At 44.2% G+C, this 19,631-nt stretch overlaps 6 protein-coding genes across 6 annotated transcripts; 2 read left to right on the top strand and 4 right to left on the bottom strand.

Annotated features, from left to right (window-relative positions):
• Positions 1–3,347: 3,347 nt before the first annotated feature.
• LY89DRAFT_708353 (uncharacterized protein) lies at positions 3,348–5,311 on the bottom strand (the record flags this gene model as incomplete). The annotated part of the gene is made up of 8 exons (XM_018217676.1): positions 3,348–3,653; positions 3,708–4,031; positions 4,087–4,437; positions 4,473–4,546; positions 4,587–4,774; positions 4,805–4,919; positions 5,007–5,223; positions 5,297–5,311. The coding sequence occupies 8 exons, from the start codon at positions 5,309–5,311 to the stop codon at positions 3,348–3,350; spliced, it is 1,590 nt and encodes a 529-aa protein (XP_018068972.1).
• Positions 5,312–9,428: 4,117 nt separating this feature from the next.
• Positions 9,429–10,696, bottom strand: LY89DRAFT_720111 (uncharacterized protein; the record flags this gene model as incomplete). Its single annotated transcript, XM_018218543.1, has 2 exons — positions 9,429–10,254; positions 10,308–10,696. The coding sequence occupies 2 exons, from the start codon at positions 10,694–10,696 to the stop codon at positions 9,429–9,431; spliced, it is 1,215 nt and encodes a 404-aa protein (XP_018068971.1).
• A 111-nt stretch (positions 10,697–10,807) lies between these two features.
• On the bottom strand, positions 10,808–11,926 carry LY89DRAFT_735694 (uncharacterized protein; the record flags this gene model as incomplete). Its single annotated transcript, XM_018220039.1, has 3 exons — positions 10,808–11,403; positions 11,465–11,544; positions 11,592–11,926. 3 exons carry the CDS (start codon positions 11,924–11,926, stop codon positions 10,808–10,810), a joined length of 1,011 nt encoding a protein of 336 aa, XP_018068970.1.
• A 1,241-nt stretch (positions 11,927–13,167) lies between these two features.
• On the top strand, positions 13,168–13,542 carry LY89DRAFT_117356 (uncharacterized protein). Its single transcript, XM_018205117.1, has one exon. It carries the CDS (start codon positions 13,242–13,244, stop codon positions 13,500–13,502), a length of 261 nt encoding a protein of 86 aa, XP_018068969.1. The 5' UTR covers positions 13,168–13,241; the 3' UTR covers positions 13,503–13,542.
• LY89DRAFT_589405 (uncharacterized protein) lies at positions 13,505–14,485 on the top strand (the record flags this gene model as incomplete). The annotated part of the gene is made up of 2 exons (XM_018209532.1): positions 13,505–13,879; positions 13,985–14,485. Coding segments are annotated over 2 exons (876 nt in total), but the record flags the coding sequence as incomplete, so codon positions are not given.
• A 2,640-nt stretch (positions 14,486–17,125) lies between these two features.
• On the bottom strand, positions 17,126–17,924 carry LY89DRAFT_686305 (uncharacterized protein). The gene is made up of 2 exons (XM_018215255.1): positions 17,515–17,924; positions 17,126–17,373 (listed from the first exon to the last, which is right to left on the bottom strand). Exons 1-2 carry the CDS (start codon positions 17,829–17,831, stop codon positions 17,220–17,222), a joined length of 471 nt encoding a protein of 156 aa, XP_018068967.1. The 5' UTR covers positions 17,832–17,924; the 3' UTR covers positions 17,126–17,219.
• Between the last annotated feature and the right edge of the window lie 1,707 nt (positions 17,925–19,631).

The following is a 19,631-nucleotide window of genomic DNA, read 5'->3' as shown; positions in this document are numbered from 1 at the left end:
ATAATAAAATTTCGTAATTATACGATTATCACGGGCTGATACAATGAGTCTGTCACAGTGCTGGTTTCAGTCCTATCACGTAACAACTCACCGCCTGGCAGAATCCTGTATATAAGCACTCCTGAGAGCTGTCCTCAGCTCTTCACCTTAGTATTCTAAGAATGGATCACCTCTTACATCTCAACCTGATCTGGTCTGTCACAGAGTCAAAGTAACAAGCTATGTGTATTACAAAAAGAACTAGTTAAGGAAAGAAGGATTCTCCTCGGAGAAATCCTTTTGTGAGGGCGCTAAGGCCCGAGCGTCTGCTCACGTGACGGCTATGCCCATTTAGGGGTATAGCTACAGAATGGGTTCAACCCATCACATTACCCCCCTCTTAAGTTATCCCCCACCCGGGGAAAAGAGCCGGGGCTAATACTCCTCGTCCTCCTCGGACGAGTCCTCTTCATTTGCTTTAGCCTTTCCCAGATGGACTGACCGTGCCGTTGTCTTTGTACGAGGCTTAGCCACCGCCACTGTGTTAGCACCCGTAACCAGTTCCCTGGATTTCGTTAAGGATTTTGATGAAGACCGACTCCGCGTCGGTTGAGCTTTGCACATGTTGACCCAGTGCTTTGAGGATCCGCATTATACGCACCTCCCATCGTCTCTCTATTGTTAGCACTACTCGCGCGAAACATTAGGAGCAATAGTCTTTCTACAACCAATTGCTGCTACCCCCGCTAGGGCACGTTCCCAATCCATTGTATTACTACCGCTGTGGCTATTGCCATTGTTATTGTTTATCCGGCCAAACTAGTTCCCTAGCGTCTGTAGTATTTTTACAAAGTCGTCGTACTTCGTGGGAAGGCTTAGCTAGCTATCGATTCGTTGTCTAGTGTATTTATTTAAACCGCTCACTAAGGTGGTTATCTTTGCGTCGTCCGGCTAGTTATTAGCACCAGACTCAAACAAAGTCTTCTCGAACACTAGTACGTATGAGGCAATCGACGTCGTGCCCTGCTATAACTCAATTAACTATTATCCCGCTTTTTTCGCCTTGTTCGGGTCATCGTAAATTCGACTGAGTCGATCTAGAAGGTCGAAGGGCTTCTAGTCCTCTTCCTCTTGTGCTTGTTGTACAAAAGCCAACACTAAGCTTTACACCTTTGAGCTTAGAGAACTAAACACATAGTAAAACTAGGCCTTAAGCCCACCAATCGCGTCGCCGTCAATCCGCAGCTTCGCCCTTATTGTTATCGACTAAGTATCCCAATCCTTCGTCCGACCCTCGAACTTATCGGGTTGTGGCAACACCTGGCGAGGTTTTGCACGCTGCCGCATTCGTAGTCCTTAAACCTGCGTACGAAGTTCTCCTACAATAGCCAATAGCTAGCTTTCTCTATTATTAGCCGCCTCGGCCTATTGAATGCTCTTTAGATCTATTGAAAAAAAAATTTTGTGTCGTCGCCTTAATTGCGTCTGCGCGTGGCTGATTTCGTAGTATAGCTTCACTTGCGTCTGCGCTAAGTAAGCTCTTTGCTTTGCTTTGCGTTATTATTAAACTAGTTCTAATATCACAGGCTAATACAATAAGTTAAAGTAACAAGCTATGTGTATTACAAAAAGAACTAGTTAAGGAAAGAAGGATTCTCCCTAGAGAAATCCTTTTGTAAGGGCGCTAAGGCCCGAGCGTCTGCTTATGTGACGGCTATGCCCATTTAGGGGCATAGCTACAGAATGGGTTCAACTCATTACAATGATATTTTAATCGATATTTTAAAAATAAAAATATCGAATATATTTAATTTAAATTTTTTTTTAAATTGTGACGAGTTGAACCACTCGTCACATGCTACGCACGTGGAATAGGTCCACCAGTGCCCGTATTATGTATAAATAGCCTTCGTCTCCCTCCGAGAGACTCTCTTCTCCTTTCTTTAGCTTAGTATCTTCGAATAGAGCAGTCTACGACGCCTTCATTGTGCTTTCTCGTACGTGCCGTCACAAATTTAAATTGTCACGGGTTGGATGCAATGAGTTAAAGCAAGAACCTGATTGTATTACAAGAAGAATTAACTAAAGAGAGAAGAGTTCTATCTTGTACGAGGAGCTCTTTTAAAAGGGGCTCTCGCTGGTTCGTAGAATGGCCCGCGCGCTTTAGCGTCGCGCAGTCATGTGCAGGCCCGCGTAGTCACGTGCAGGCTGCACTACGTAGTAGTGCAGCCAAATATCGGGTTCAACCCGTCACATAAATTTTATAATAATTTTAATATTAATATTTTTAATATAAAAATATTTAATAATAACGATTATAATTTTATTAAATATAAATATAATAAAAAAATTTTATCGACGTAATATTATAATTAACGTCGTTATTATTTATTATTATTTTTAAAAAAACGTAATATTACGTAAAAAATTATTTATATAAAAAATTAATTTAAAATTAATAATCGTCGAAATTAAAAAATAAATATTAAATAATAACGATATTATTAATATTTATTAAGAAAAATTATTATTTATTTTTTTTATTTCGAAAAATAAAATTTATCGTTTAAAAAACATATTTATAAATTTATTATTTTAAAAAATTTAACGAAATATTTTAAGCGAAAATATTTAATTAATATTAAAAAAAAAGTCGGCTCGAATTATCATAGTTCTAGTGTGACTAGTGGTTGTAGTCATGTGATTGTTTCAGCTAGTGTTTGAGGACCTAGCTTATCTGCCCTCAACACTCTTCCACTCTTTTAGTTCTTTGTCTATTATTCACAGATTAGTATATACGTCTTGATTCTATAGTCCAGAGTGCGTGCTGTTACACGAATATAAAATTTATAGAATAAAATTAGAATATAAATTATATTTTTAAAATTATATTTTAAATATTTATAAATTTTTTTAATTAATATTTCGATAACGTTTCGAGCAATATAATTAAATAATTTAAATTAAATTAAAATTTTAAATATTTAAATATAATAACGTTAATTTAATATACGTTTTATTATATATTTTTTTATTAATTTTTAAAATATATATTTAAAAAAAATCGAAAATTTATTTTTATTTTTATTTTTATATATTCGTATATTTCGTAAAAAAAGTTTATAAATCGAGTAATTTATAATCGAGAATTTATTCGAAATTATATAATAATAATAAATATTTAAAATTACGAATAATTAAATAATTATATTAATTATTATATTTTATAATAAAATCGATTTATAAATAAATTATTAAATAAATAAATAAATAAAGTTTAAAATTATTTATTATAGCGAACTATAAAATTAGTTTTTAAATTTTTTAATTTAAAATATTTTGCGGACTTTGAAATGCTTCATAGCCTACTAAAAAAAAGAATCATCTGAATCAAAATAGTAATAGGGCTCCTCCTCAGTGGTTGCATCTGTCTTAGCATCGGCATTCTCTCCTTTCTCCCACTCATCTAGTCTCGCTCTTTGCTTCGTCGTTGGGCTAAATCGCTCCTCGTACGCAAGGCGGATCACTCGCTTCGTACGGGACTTAAAAGTCCCTGGATGAGATACTATGAACATGACTGCATTAGAAAGCTTCATGCTGTCCTTCGTCTCGTCTCCGAACTGAGCATATAGTATCAGATACAAGAGCTGAAAAGCTGTATCGCGTGCCAAGCCCTTGTTACCGGAAATTCGTCATCTTTCCTCAGGGTCGTAGTCCGTTCTACCTACTTTCAGATTGGCAATTACCTCGTCGATAGACAGGCCGCTCAGAATATCAACGTTGAGGAACTTGTACGTTGCGAAGAGAGTACGGTATTGAGAGAGATTGGTAGGCAGAGATCGGTAGCATTGGCGGTAGCCCGATTCAACTCCTTTCAGGGCTATATCGAAGAGGTTAATCGGCTCATGGATAAACACAGTTGCTTCTGGCTGAGTAACCTTCTGGAGTCGAACAAAGGATGCCAAGTACGGCATCTTGGACACCATATGCACGCTGTAATCCATATCTCCAATTCTGATTGTAGCTTTCAGGTCATCTCCAGTGGTTCTCATCTGCAAAGTCTCCACGTTAGCTTCATGCTCGCGATTGTTGCCAATTATCGCATACCGTGGAAATGCTCTCTCGCCTTGTTTGAGCAATCTTAGGTCCTAGTAGACCATCATTCCGTGTATCAATCTCCGCTCCAAGATTAGGCGCACCATCCCACTTCGAATACAAGTCTTTTGGCAGCATCTCTTTTCTTTCAACCTTGCAGACCACCAGCTTATCCCCCTCTGTGTTGTACTTGAGGATAGCGTTACCCCCACACTCCTTCACGAGATTGATGATTTTTCGAATTAGCGCTGCTAGTATCCTCAATTCATTCTGCTTGCGTTCTTCCCAGATCTTGATTACAGCGGCAACATCTTCAACCACTGGTCTCTGAAAAGTACCATTCTGGTGGTATGCTCGCACAAGCTTAGGAGTTTGAGATACCAGAGTTGTGGTGCGACCTCTTGAATATCGAGGGATTTGTGTGACACTCTTGTTTTTATCTCAAGGGTTAATTCCAGCGGTACTACCAGACCTTCCTTTGATTATCAATTTGGACCCAGTAGGGATGATACCAGGAGAACTATTGGCTGGAGACAGAGACAACGCTCCCAACGTGCTAGAGAGGTCATCTTGTGACTGGCTCTTTGCTTTGGAAGAAGACGCCCTCGTACCAGTGTCAACGTATCCATCCGTTTCGTGGCGGACAATTAAATTCAGATCACTGAAGCGGTACGAGATGATCCTATGATGTCCAGTGCTGCTGTTGATCTGGGCAATGGTATACGCTTACTCGAATTCGTGTCCAAATCCCCTGAAGTCTTGTGGTCCGATATACTCCAGAGTCTTGATCTCGTCACGGCAGAATATCGCGGTATTCTGCGTCACCTCGATGGTCATGGTGAATGCTTCGAGCCAGTTTGTTGTGGAGCTAGGGTCGATAAACGAGAGGAGCTTACGGATGTTGTTTCAGTCAGTTACGACATCGGTCGAACGGATATCGAATGAAGGATTTGTGACGTATAACGCGCGGAAAGGGGGTTCAAGAGGACTTTCTGGATGGCGAGCTGCATTTTGGGCGATATAGACGAGACCAGAGTCCTTCTTCAACCGTCGAGAAACTCCTGGAGCTGACCAAAGAGCCGGACTTCCAGGGACAGCAATTGTAGGCGTGGCTTTGGGTGCCTCGATCCAGTTATAAGAAGACAGGGTCTTGACGTTAAGAGATTGAAGCCAACGCAGGGGTTTCGAGTTCTTGAAGATCCAGGCGAGAGATCTCGGATACGGTAATAGATGCCATGGCCGAAGCTGTTATAAACAAGGGGATCAAGAGACAGCGCTGAGAGATGGGGGGATATGTAAGAAGTAAGAGCAAACGCTGCAATGGGCTGATTTTTAGGATCAGTTTCCTCTTCTCAGGTGATCGAGCCTGTTGAAGTTACACAGCATATCCCGCCCAATCAAGCTCAAGGAAGTTGAGTGTCGTGCGGGTAGTTGCATTCAGCCTTGGCGTTCACGGGTCAGGGAAACCCAGAGGACATTGAAGACAAGGGAGAGGGAAGTTTCTGCCTGGACACGTTAGCGATTCTCCATAATGAGCAACTGTGATATCTACTAGCAAGAAGATAGTAATTAAGAGGCTATTGGTAAGTGTTATCTCGAGGCCAACTCAAAGAAGTATCAGACAGTGCGCACGAATAGCAATTGCCTGCCTACCCAGGCGAGTGATCAATAACTTTATAAATAGCAATTAGGATTAAGTGGACGGTGAATAAACACGTTTCTGGCACTGTAAAGAGCGATTCCTTTTGCTCACATAACATCTACCAACATCAAAGAGTCATCATCTCCCTTACCACCTATCCCTGCCAATCTTTAAGAACTCGATACTCGATCTTGCCGCTTACGCCACTATCAGGCAAAGGCTAGAATGCTCGGCGTGTGGAAAAGTTGTATAGAAAGTAGTAGGCAGAACAAGCAATACCGGAAGGAATTTGGGCTACGGAAGAATAAATCGTCAGCACGCTATGTCAAATAGACAAGAAAGCAGACTTACTTAGTGTACATATTTAGAAATTTGGCTGTACGAAACAGCTTCCGCACCAAGGCGCGACGCCATTGTCTTTATCGCTAGCCGTGACACACAAATTAAAAAAAAGACGATTGCTGGTAGTAGAAAGTTGTAAAGCATTCCTGCATTCATGGCAAGGTGGGACGCATATAAACTGTCCAACGCATTGCATGAAGACACCAGAAATCTCTCGAGGATCTGAAGTCAGAGTGACCAGACCATAAGTTATATAGCACCTAAGCGAGAGGAAGAAATACTCTGGATGCTCGAGCTTGAAGAATTGTTAAAAATCTAACTAAATCTCAAGAGCGAGAGCTGACTTGCGAACGACAAGGACTTCGTCACAGCGAGGGTAAATAATAGCGATATTGCCAGACGAGGAATCGAGAAGTGGAACTACGCTAGCAAGAGCAACATTAGGGTTTAATAAGTAGAGCTTCATCATAGCCTCAAAAAAGAGCGGAGCATCTATATACCGACTTTAGCTTATTTCCTTGTCAATTGGAAGGGAGAAACTGAACGCGACGCATAATTTGAGTGGAAGAGGACTGGCTGATGGACATCTTGTTTAGGGAAGTGAAGCAGGGCGGAGGTCGAAGTTGAAACGATTTGTTTGCTTTGTGACTGGAGCTCGAAAGATTAACGAGGGGGAACTTGCGAGAATGCAAAGAGGTTGCAAGTATGTGGAGAGGTTACGAGGGATGGGAGAGGTTGCGAGGACGAGAAAGGTTGCAAGTATGTGGAGAGGCTGCGAGGATGGGAGAGGTTGCGAAGGGTTGTAATACTATCGAAGGTGTAAACGCAAAGGGTAGTGCAAGATGGCCTGTCCCAATCATCTGAGGTAATGATGACGGTGAGTCAATTAATAAAGCACAACAACCACCGTCTACCATTAATATTATTCCATCCGCATCCTCAAAAGAATTATAGCTGCTACAATCGTCGCAGCTACAATTATACACACCCCAATCCACAAAATCGCACCTACTAAAGTTATCATCGCTCTCTTATAAAACAGGTCAAACCGCTTTCACTTTCACTTTTACCACTTTCACTACTTTCACTACTTTCACTACTTTCACTACTTTCACCACTTTCACTACTTTCACTACTTTCACCACTTTCACTACTTTCACTACTTTCACTACTTTCACTACTTTCACCACTTTCACCACTTTTCACCATCATCACCATTAACAACCCACTTCTCTACCAGTCTTACTCGCGCACTTAGAAAACCTTCCACATCTATTATCATATTGAAGATGTCGAAGATGTCGGAGATGTCAGAGATAGAGATTTTGGAGATGTTGATAGACTCGCGAGATCTCTCACCGAAAGCCCTCTTTCCTCCAATAGTACTAAAAGCTTTCATCCATCCATACTTTCTCGAAAACACACGTCACAAATGTATGACCATTGTATTTGTTCGAATCAAAGTTAGCAACAGAAGCTACCAACGCTTTTTTCGGCCAGACAATGCTTGAAGCGGACCTGTGATTGCGATACTATCCCGGCCCCAACACACAATCCTTTCCCAGATTCGTCCTCAAACCTTCTGCCGTCAATTCCCCGTGGGCAAATGTAGACCTTCATCGTGTGCCACATCGGGTGACACTCCATTTGTTCATCTGTCGCCAGAGTTTCCATTTCAAAATAATTCCCCTCCCTTACGTCAGCCGAGTACTTGATCTTTATCGCTTCGAGGTATCTTTTTCTCTGCCATCGTGACGAATCGTTGTTCCCCAACTTGGAGGTTGAGCTGCCTGCTATTGGAAAATGGCGAGGGGGCAGGCGTGCTTTGAGTAAAAGTTTCGGGGTCGTCCATTACTGCGTAAATCTATGCGCTAGCACCTTGCAATTAGCAAATGTATAATTCAGCAGGAAGATGTGTGCAAACCAGATGGCCTTCACTTGTGTAATGCAGGGCACGGAATTATCGAGAGAGACTTAAGGTGATGCCTCGAGGTTTCTTTGGGCACGGGGCAGGAAAAACCGAGTAGTGTGTAAAAATTAATTGATGTGTAAAAACCGAATGGTGTGTAAGAACCAGGTGGTGTGTAAAAACCAAGTGGTGTGTAAAAACCAAGTGGAAATTAACTAGCCAGATCAGCTTATAATACGCTTCCGTCACCTGGTTACCAATAATAGGCACTTAATATTTTATGGGTACCTTTTGTGAGGGTTTGAGTCAAGGTGTGTATTGATTCTAGATACAAGACGTAGCGCGAGGAATCCAAAAGAAGATTGGCGATTCCTCGCGCTTTTAAAGAACTAAAGCGAGATCACATGATGTCAAAGCGCGTATCAAACACGTCAACCCGTGACATATAGGTACCTTTTTAAATAATCACCCACCAAGAATAAGGCACCTGTCGACTCACAGTACGGCGCTTGACGATGCTTCGAGAAGCCTCGGAGAAGCCACAGTGCACGCCGAGTATCCGTAGTGTTTTTGGAAGTGGTGTGTGAGACTCTGTCTCAAAGCTTGTAAACCAGCTTGTATTGTATAGCCCGTTCTGGATACTTTGTGAAGCCTCAACAATCCGGATTGGTGTTTGTTTTGTTATTTCGAGAATTGATCTAGTCAAGTAGTCTGTACCGACTACACACGATCCACTAAGTGTGTTAACAGTCCGTGGAACATTGTCTAGACGGTATGTAGTGTTGGAATATCACTTAATAAGTGTGATGTCACATGATGTCATAGTAACTTTACTATGAATCATAGACTACTTTAGGGCCCACAGGCCTATTCTGTGTATATATATAGCCAGCCCTCTGCTATATGAGCCAGCAGATCAGTCAATCAAAGCTATGCACACATACCATTTCAATATGTAGTCCATTTTGCCTGTCGTTCAACCGTGCAATTGCCAATTGAACGAGTCATAAGATCTATAGATTTTTCTAGAGCTGCGAGGTTCGTAGCGCCTCAAGATGCAGGAATCAAGGACTCGTCTGAAGAGATCTTGGTATGAGGCAAGTTGAAAACCGTCTCATTTATAGATTGTGCTAACATCACGAGTAACAGTAAGTGGAAAATCTCCAAGCATTGTTGTGTCGCAATCACGGCATGGTCGACTATCTTTTTGGTTATATCGTCGAGCTCTGATCGGGGCTTGAAGTCTGGGCAAAGCTTGATTACTTTCATAGCTAATTCCGAGTGTTGATCTCTTTCTGATTCTATTTGCAACCATCTGAGGATAGTTATCAAATGATTGGGACAAACCAATATCAGTGGAGCAAATACACTGCTAGCTCATGAACTTTCACTCTTTTATAGGGCCTATCCATTCTGCGATGTGTTCCCCTTGTTCGGAACTCGCTACCAGCTACAAGCAGCTTATTTGTAGAAGTGTCCGGGAGTAGGCATTGCTAGCTCAGCACTGCTGAACGCGCAATGTCCTGGCAGGTCTCTTGAATTCCAAAACTCTTCCCTCCAGTGGGTGTGCTGTGTCTTATTTCCAGCTTCCTGAAGCGAATCTGCCCCGCATACGACGCACCACTTCAACGGCCGTAATACATCATCGCCACAATCGCCTTGTGCAGCACCATGGCACGCGGCACTGATAACAGCACTGCATCCACCTGCCAATGGAAGCCCGGCCTTGAACCTCACGAACCCACTGATAATTCCAAATCCGCATACCACCAAGATCCCAAGGCATAGGACGAGAACGAGAGGCTTGAAGGAGTACCCAATGGTCGAAATATCGTTCTCGGGGACATATTTACCATCCAGGTCATATATAGCTATTCTTGAAAAGTACAAGCTCTCTGAGATGAGCCAGTGGAAGACGAAAGCGATGGCAACGAGGGGGAACGCGGCTTTGTATGGCATCTGTAGCCAGTAGGTACTTCGCTGGTCACCGATCGGTGACGAGACACGCAGAGTTTTTTTTTCATGAGCGAAACGATGCCACTCGTCCGCGGCATACATGAAAGTAAAAAGACTGTTGTAGGAGAGGAAAAGGAGGGAGAACAAGGCCTGTGGAAGATCTGCTAGAAGGAGATTCGATACAACACCAGATAATCCCTTACCAGTCATGCCGATATTGACGACTGTTTGTTCGGAGGCGGCGGTATCAAGACCCAATAACCAAGCATCTGATATCGACTTTGGAAACGAAAAGTTGACTGCTCCTAAAACGACAAGAGTTGCGACAGCCCTAGGTACAAGTGAGCCAAAAAGTTAGGATAATACATGGGCATGGAGGCGTACATGACGTTTGTGATTACCCATCTCTTGGTTGAGCAGGCACCGAACCAAAGACGCTTTCTTGGGTAGTACTCCTGGGGTAATTTTGCTCTCTCCCAGAATCCTTTTTCTATCATGTTTTTATCGTAGAGACACATATCGTCCGTAGTTGGATCTGGAAGCTCAATAAAAGATTGTATTGCATCTCCTCTAGTCACTAATGGCTTCGCATTGCTGTTCCTGGTTCTGAACATCATTATCATTATGATTACTTTGAGCAAGTTACAACAAATGATGATGGCAAGTGTAGGAATAGATAGCAGCACCCTGCAACCTTGTTGATTGACTTCGCTCAAACAGTATTTGATGGCCTGAGCTCCCTCTTGGAAAGAGTTTGTTGAGGCATTGGTCATGCTGACCAGCGCTGCAAGTTCAAAGTGTTGGGATGGCAAGGAGATTCCAAAGAACGGCACCAGTGAGGAGTTTGTGCCATCGTAGAAACAGGTGCCATTGAAATCCCAGTTTCATAAGAAGGTGTCCATTGTCTGCCAATTCTCTTGCAGCACCACAATCAAATGACTTCGATCAGTAACGTATCTCTGAGAATAGTCCTTGAAGCAATCCAAAGTATCTAGTTGTTCAAAGGTCAGGCTGGTGTTTTGGAGTCGATCGTGAAGTGTAAGTATATCGGAACTCAAACTCAAGTTCGCTGTCGCATCTAGGGCCAGTTGAGGAGACAGGAAGCCTGGAACAACAAGGGCGACAAAGTATTCGTGTGCAGCCGACATCGAGAAGATTGTAGAGTTGTACATCAAGTGCAAGGGTGCTGAGCTCAGTACCAGCAGCCACCACATTTTCCGTCTCTTTGGGGAGATGTTCCTCAAATTCTTCATGCTTTGAAGCCCAATATCCAGCCAACGTTTTTGAGAATGCGCTTTGTTAATCTCGGAGCGTGTTGGAGAGCTCAGAATCTGCATGCAGTAATTGCTCGCACTGAGCAGCGCACTGCTAAGCAAGTTTATCAAAACATGACACCACAACGTCAAAGTTGAAGACGTGCTACATTTGCCTTGGTAGAATAAGGCAAATCCACCGAGTTGGGCCCCATGCGCAAGCGCAGCTATCAAGACACTGATGTTCAGCAACAAAGCACAACCGACGATCAGAGCACATATGGCTACCCCGACCTTCCATCCTGATAAATGTTGTTGCCGCTAGGTTTTGTGTCGGCTGGGAGGAGGTAACATAGATGGTGAGCAGTCTATTGTTGTTAGAGCGATGTCTCCGTGAAGTAGCCCTTCTTCAGACGTAGGAGTCGTTGAGGATGTTCGGGTGTTGACTCTATCTTCTGTAGATTGTTCTTCCTCGTTTACTTCGTGTACCACATATTGTGAAGCTTCTGAGTTTAGAACAGTGTAATCACGAGGGAATCGAGTCTCGCGATAACGCTGCGAAACGCTGACAACATTCTTGGTAGTACAGGCCTTTGAAAGTCTCTGATCGCTGTGTGAAGTCACAGCACTAGAACACTGTTCGTGATGGACCCTATACTTGGCAGCACCCCCGTTTGAAAGGACATAATCTTGCGGAAAACGAGTTTTTTGATACTGCTGAGAGACATTGATCGCATCTGACGGAGTCATTCTTGGCCATGCTATGCCATAAATGCATTGATGGTTGTGGAAGGAAGGAAGATAATAGATAGTGGGCAAGGCTCTGCTCTGTAACGGTCAAGAATACTTGGTGCAAGACCCCATTTTCCTCACACTTAACCCCAACCACGGACACACTGGTCATTGCATGAGGTTAGGCTCTGGAGCGCGCTTTACTTCCTTTAGCCTCAATATTTGTCCTTCCATTGGGCAAGATTGGCATCAGCCGCTCGTTCTCAGGGCCTGGCCCAGAAGTGGCGTCCCGACCAGCGCGTAGGACGTGCAGCCCAAGGGGAAAAAGCACTTTGACATTGAGGCTGTGGTAGAGCAGGAATAAAGCACTGCACTACCAACGTCGCGATTCTGAATTTGTCTATTTATACTGTGTATGCTTCCTAGCACTGAAAAAAGAAACGTTTCGTTTGGCAAAGGTGGTGGCAGCAGTGCGTTCGAACAGCTCTCGCCTATCTTCTCGCGGTCGTGCTTACACTTGGCTTCGCATTCCCAGTCACAATCATCGGGTCGCTCTCACAGGTCAAATACCTGATCAATGTGGTCCCTTGGCTTGATTGGGTGGCTACGCTTCCGACTTGGCTAGTGGCAGTGATTAAAGGAGTGTTGCCTCCGGCAATGCTGAGCGTGGTCACTGCTATGGTTCCAATCGCGTTACGCCTTCTTGCAAACATGCAGGGACTGCATTCGCGTCAAGCCACTGAAAACTACGTTCAGATCTACTACTTCACTTTTCTGTTCGTGCAGGTATTTCTTACCGTCTCCCTGTCTGCAGGTATCACAACCATCCTAGGAGAGATGTCAGTCACGATCCAAGCAGTACCGGCAGTCCTCGCCCAGAATATGCCCAAAGCAAGTAACTACTTTTTCTCTTACATCACGATGTATACCTTTACGACTATCGTATTCGTACTCTTACGGGTAAATGGGCTCATGAGTTTGTGCGTTTTATCCCCTATGTTCGACAAGACTGCGAGACAGACGTGTGACCGCATTTGGTTCCGCATTTGGTGCCCCTGCTTACTTCGAGCCACAACGTGTAAACCCATTTGGTGCCCCTGACATCGCTGTTGTCGAGCCACAGTGTAGACACTGCGGCCATGAAACTAAGCAGACTCTTTGGGACGACTTCCAAGGTCGTGAATACTCTGTTATCAGCCCCAAGTTTTGGCCGCGTGGAAACTTGAAAGAGTCCAAAGCCGATAATTTTCTACGTCACGCTCGTGTTTATGTCTTCGCTGACAGGTACGACATTACGAAACTGCAGAATCTAGCATTGGACAAATTGCACCAAATGCTACTTCTATCTGTCGATGACGCTAGAAATCAGACCGAAAGTATAGTCGATCTTGTTCGATTCAGCTACAGTAACGTCAATACTCGAGATACCGAAGTTGGGCAAGACATAGACAGCTTGAGAAGGATGGTCATACATTTTGTGGCGTGCGTGTTCGAGAAGATAGGGATGAATGAAAGCTTTCTGGTGTTAATGGAAGAAGGAGGGCCTCTGGCGAGAGATCTCGCAAGCATGTTAGCTAAAAGGATTACTTTATAGATCCTGTTCTAAGCTTGATAAAAGGTGGCCTATCGGAGGCTCAAGCCGGCTGCACAATATGGAAAGACGTAAGCAAGGAAACGTTCGAGCTGTTCGTCAAATTTGCATACACCGGCAACTACTCGATACCAGAGACTAAAAAGCGCGACTTAGTTGTGAAACCAGAAAGAGTGAAGAGGAATACCTTTACTGATCAGGCCTCGCCAAGTTCTTCGAGCGGAATACAAGCATGGCATAAGGCTGAGGAAGTAAATAAAGCTCCTGCCGTCGAGGAACCGAAGGAGTATATCGAAAAGCCAGTGGCGTACGAAGAAGAAGTGGCAGCGGAGGCTTCCTCCGACTATAATCATGGAAGATTCCGCAAAGACAAAAAGAGCGTAAAGAAGAAGGGCAAAGGAGCGTCGAAGAATGCCCCTATCTGGGATTAGGCAGCAAAACCATCGGAGCCGCCACCACCACCAAAATCATCACCACCAGCAGAGTCGCCACCACCAGTCGTTCGAACTACACGAGAAAAATACCCAGAGCCTCCCTCACCCAGGCTCTCCGCAACCGACTTCCCCTCCCTCTTCTACCCTCTACTAACGCCTCGCAACAACCATGACAGCACTTGCGAGCCAATTGAGCAATTTGAACCAGACCAGAGTTATTCCAACGTGCTTCTTGCCCACGCCTCGCTATATATCTTGGGCGATTACCGACTCATCGACTCGCTGAAAGCATTAGCTTTGTACAAACTCCATAAGACGCTATGCATATTCCAGCTCAATGATGAGAATGTTAAGGATGTTATCGACTTTGCAAGGTATACGTACTCTGAGGGTCAATGTTTGGAAGAAGGTAGGTTAAGGGGTCTGGTTTGTCGGTATATGGCTACGAATGCAGTTGTACTATCCCATGCTGAGGAATTCATAGACCTCCTAGGAGAAGAAGGCGAGTTTGTTAAAGATTTCTTCAAGTTTGAGTTGCAGATGATCCATTGAATTCTGTTATCTTTGCTCTCGAGAATGTTATTATCCTAGTAATCATTGCCAAATACGAGGGAATGGGTTGGAGTAATTTAAGTTTCAATGCAAAATTTCAGTCTACTCAAAGTTCTCTTATGTAGCAATGACCTAATGTCACTTTACATATTTCTATGGCATTTGAAACTCAAAGTTCTTGAATCCTATCTCGGCTTCTATTCTAAGCAATAGTGAGAGCCTCTATAGTATAACCAAAAAGATATGCTCTTTCTTTTACTCTGAGGGTTTGAAACTGGTCCCCTCTATAAATACATTTGTCTACGGACGACAGCGTTGAAAAGGGACAAATTAAATCCCCTAACGTTAGCGCATCTGTTGCGATAGCGCATATCGAGCGCCAGCGTTGGGAATGGAGCAAAATTGGGCTCTATTCCCAACGCCAGCGTTCGTCAAGCGCCAGCGTCAGGTATCCCATTTCTGCCCTTGTCAACGCCAGCGTTCCTTCAGCTCCATCGCAATCGATGCGTTAGCGTGAGGGAGACGAGATTTGCTCCCTTCTCCACGCCAACGTCTGTCAAGCGCCGTCGAAATGGGTGCGCTGTTGTTAGGGAGCAACAAAGGAGAATCTACTTAGCAAGCGAAGACTAGGAAGCAAGGCTTGGACTTCGAAATCATGGAAAATAAAACAAATCAGATTCCTTTTCGCACGCATTTTATCACGCGCAGAAAAAAACCATCGCCAGTAAATTCGGGTCGGAGGCTTCAAGAACCCGCTGCTCAAGGCGGTGGGCCCTTCGCGTGAGGCTCCGCAAAAGTCCCATTTATTACCCCGCGATTTCAGCCCCCACCCACACTACACGGAGCTAGCAGCATGCAGGGGCCAGCATCGAGGAGCCAGCAGCTCCTTAACGTGACACGCTCCTTGTCCCTCTCTCCTAGTTGTCCACGGCTCCCCACTGCTGGCTCCTCGATGCTACGCGCTCCGGGAATGCTGCTCCTAGTTGCTCCCGTCTCCTTTATGCCACTTTCTCCGTCTAAAGGTGTCCCAGCTGATACAGGCACCTGGGCTCAACGGCGTTCACCTAAAGGACAAGGGGGAGTGGTAGGGAAAGTTCCATCCCATTCATTTCTGATGACTCTGAAAAATGGATATAGAGGATAAATGTATGATATATTGCAGACGTAATTTAGTTTCAAGTCGGCCAAGTAGAGGAACGAAAATCATAGGATAACCAGCCAAACACATTCTCTCTTCTTTCTATTTCTGTTCGCCATTCGAGTGTTGACTTTGACCATGAGGGAAAGTCTAGCGCATGGGAGAAGAAGAATCATTAACAACACCAGAGACCATTGTCACACTAGTATCAATTTCGATAATATGCACATATACATCATTTCACGCAAAGAAACTACATTTAACACTTCTAATATCCTATCTACATAAACCCATCCCTTCAAATCTAAAATTTCCCCATCTAGGACTGGCTATTAATCCTTACCTTCGTTATCTCGGCTGTACTCATATGGCACTGGCCAATGATAGACTTCTAACTTAGTCGACCCAAAAGCACGGCTTTCTTCGGGAAATTCATTTATTCTCCGCACATCAGCCTCTACCACAACCTCTTCAGGAAGGATACTTTCCCATGTGAACCAGATGTTGAATTTTGACAAATATGGCCCTGGGTTTTCTGCTTGTTTTGAAGGATCCAAGAACTCCATATGTCGAAGTCTCTCGGAGTCCCAAAGAAACAATCCAACCCTTCGAAAAACTGCCCCATCTTCGCAAAGCCGCAATGGTGAACTCGATCCGCAACGGGCGAGGTGATAGAAAGTGTATCCTGGAGCCCTGTATTCATGTAACCAAGAAAACCCAGGAGCCTGAGCTGGCCATGGAGTCCAGAGTTTATCTTTGACGACTGGCAACGTCGATAATGTGTCAAGGACGAGGGGCGGAGTGGATGAATGGAATCATAACAGTCGGCGATACATGCGTAAGAAATCGATGCTAAAAGATAATTAATAAGTGGACGTAGGCCGGCAATAGGACCTCTCACTTTTGGAATATCCTTCAACTTGCCCTAGAAGGTGACCTCCAGGAAGTTCGATGCCTCTAGAGACCATCGGTCAGGGTGCTTTTTGATCTAAAAGAAGAGATACTCAATTACAAGAGTGAAAGTATAGAAGAAATCAACCCACTTTGAGGTCCGTGCAACTATTTGCTGTTTCCAGAAATATAGAACCTTGCGATATAGCATTAAGAAGGAAGCCGAGCAAAGTATCATTATGAAGGGCTAAACCGCGCTAAGTCTATTCTTAGAATTGAGGTTTTAAATCTGGCTCCCCACCTTTTGAAAAGAGGACGATTCAGGCTCCCTATTGTGCAATCAAACCACGAGCTCAAAATCAGCTCTTGTGCTCTTGCTGGCCACTAACACGAAGCAGTCATCAGACGACACGACGAGGGGAAAAGAGAAAGAGAAAGAACGAAGGAATAAATAGGAGAAAGAATACCTTGATTAAGAAGGCCTATGAATCAAGGGAATTCGATAGTATCAATGTGGCTCTAATCATTTGCAAGCATAGTCGATACACCACGTATACATATAGGGAACCATGCATCATGGCCACTATCTATAGCAGATATATTAAGTGATTGCTTGTTTGAAATGTGAATCATGATCGCATTAAATCTACAGACCGCGAGTATTAGCTCCAACAAGCGCGCTCTTGTAAGCAGCTACCATGCAATTTACCAATGGCGATCCGCTTCCTGCATCGCCTTCAAAATGGCATCCCCTTCCTCCAGGTCTTCAGGTGTCATCTGCAATCCGTACGAGGCTTGAAAGTTGTGACGGTCGCCCCAACCCTTCGCAACAATACGAGATCTGCTAGGTGTCGTCCTGCTATAGATATAGATTAGTAAAGGAACAGGCAAGAACAAGCTGGTAATTCTCTGCTTGATGAGATTTGTAGTTCTAGTAGCAATTGAGGACATTTTGTTCTAGTAGATCGTAGGGATAAGAAGTAGCGTACTGGGAGCTTACTTTCTACAATCAGGGCTATGTAGTGCCCGCCTGTGATTATTCACCGAATCTTTATGTTCAAAACACTTTTCACAAATGTCGCAATAAGCATGACCTGTCGATCTCTGGTGTTGTTCGAGGGCAGGGTTGAAGTCGAACCGTTTATTACAGTCTGGGCAACAGTAGTTGTGAAGGGAGTCACGGTGGTCTTCGAGGCCCTGAACGGTTCGGAAAAGGCGGTCGCAGCGATGGCAGAAACAGTGTCGTGTATCGCGCTTGTGGTCTTCCAGAGCGTCTGAAGTGCGGAAGCGACGAGAGCAGTCATCGCAAGCGGCCATGATGAGGAATAGTTAAGGAGCTTTGAGTGCGGTATTGCGATGTTTATATCTGCTCAGCTTTCGAGAAAGGGGAGGTGTCTCGATCCCCCGAAATGCTTCTGGTTTCAAGGCTTCAGCATAGCTGGACTAATATATCGGCCAATACAATTGCACTTCACAACACCCATTTGAGGGTATGACTGGTAAGACAGATCTGCTGACGATAAATGGCATCCAAACATGGCCTCTTGCATTAAATGTTCTAGTGCAATGTCGCAAGTAACTCGAAGTATATTATCGTTTTACGCCAATGCGACAGCTTTCTTCCATATCACGGTTCGTTTCGACTCTTTTTCGCGCCCATTTTATCACGCTCGGAAAAAATCATCGCCTATAAATTCGGGTCGGAGGCTTCAAGAACCCCTAGCATCCGCTGCTCCAGGCTGTGGGCCCTTTGCGTGAGGCTTCGATGTGCGAATGTGGCAGTGATCAGGTTTGCACCTGGTGCACCTGGTGCACGGCCACACATGCTTTGTAAGCTTGCGGTCAGGTTACTTGGCTGGTTTTGTACAATCACGTGTTTAATCCTGTTGTTCTTAAGATCATATGGCTCTTAAGAGCAAAAGGAGTTGACCGAATCCCTTGACTCACAAAACCCCTGATTCACAAAACCCTTGATTCACAAAACCCTTGATTCACAAAACCCTTGATTCACAAAATCCTTGACTTACAAACCCTTGGCTCACAACCCTTGATTCACCAATCCCTTGACTCACAAACCCTTGACTCACAAACCCTTGATTCACAAATCCCTTGACTTACGAAAGTAAGCCTCGTTACTGCAGGCAACTCTAAAAGACTTGAGTCCCCAGTGTGTGCAGTCTCGATTTGCGCAAGGGTTCCTTATCTTTCCCCACCTGTTCTGCAGAATTCTGGTCTTTACGGAACTTCTGCGCGCACTGACTAGAATATGTGCTCTATTGGTGCCCGCGTCTTCTCCCCGCTCCGGTATGGAGCGGGCCGATAAGCCTGACATCCAACGCCACATTTGTGTCAAGCTTTGACCAATTGGACCTGCACCTATGACTCATCGATGTAGTGCGCCTGACCCGATTTTCTGCTCTAGGTTGCCTCAGGCTCTAGCTGGGATCCACTTTCCTGGACAGCTCCGCTTCCGTGCCCCACTTAGTGTTAATTCGAATATCATTGGCGTAATTTGAAAACCTCAAAATTAAACTTGTGCAGCCGAAGATCCATCCATTTTCAACCTCCCTAGATCAATTTGCTCTGTCGCTTATTTCTTGCGATGTCAAGCCTGCTTCCTACCTCACCTTAAGAGAGCACCTTGACACTCTCCATCATGTTCTAAAAGACTCCGATGATACGAGCGATTTCATCTTTTGAAGCTAAGATCGAAAGGGAGTGGATGGGAATTGAGCAAGAGCTCAAGGAGACGCTAACGCATTGAGGCTTGAATTAGCGTGTGATTAAGATGGCGTCACTTTGTAAGATAGATTAGATATAATATGTTGCCGTTTTGAACTTGCCTTTCCTGATTATATGCACCTCCATTCGATATAATCTCACCCAATGCACTGCGGGGCTGACGATTTGGTGAAGTGAAGTGAAAATTCCTGAATACGGTAACGTACACTTCGGCAACTGCGCCGAAGCTGGGCATGCCCATGAGGCGCTGGGGTGGAGGGGGTTTTTTTCTTCATTTTGGGCCACAAAGGGTGCGGGGGAAACGATACAGGTTCCCATTTGTTCGATCTACTGAGATAGTAGGCTTTGATTATAAGATTCAAAGCGTGGATATGA

This window comes from Mollisia scopiformis (genome assembly GCF_001500285.1).
Source record: "Mollisia scopiformis unplaced genomic scaffold LY89scaffold_16, whole genome shotgun sequence".
Classification (NCBI taxonomy): Eukaryota; Fungi; Ascomycota; class Leotiomycetes; order Helotiales; family Mollisiaceae; genus Mollisia; species Mollisia scopiformis.
Note: the sequence above shows the minus strand (reverse complement) of the source record. Positions and strands in the feature narration are given on the sequence as shown.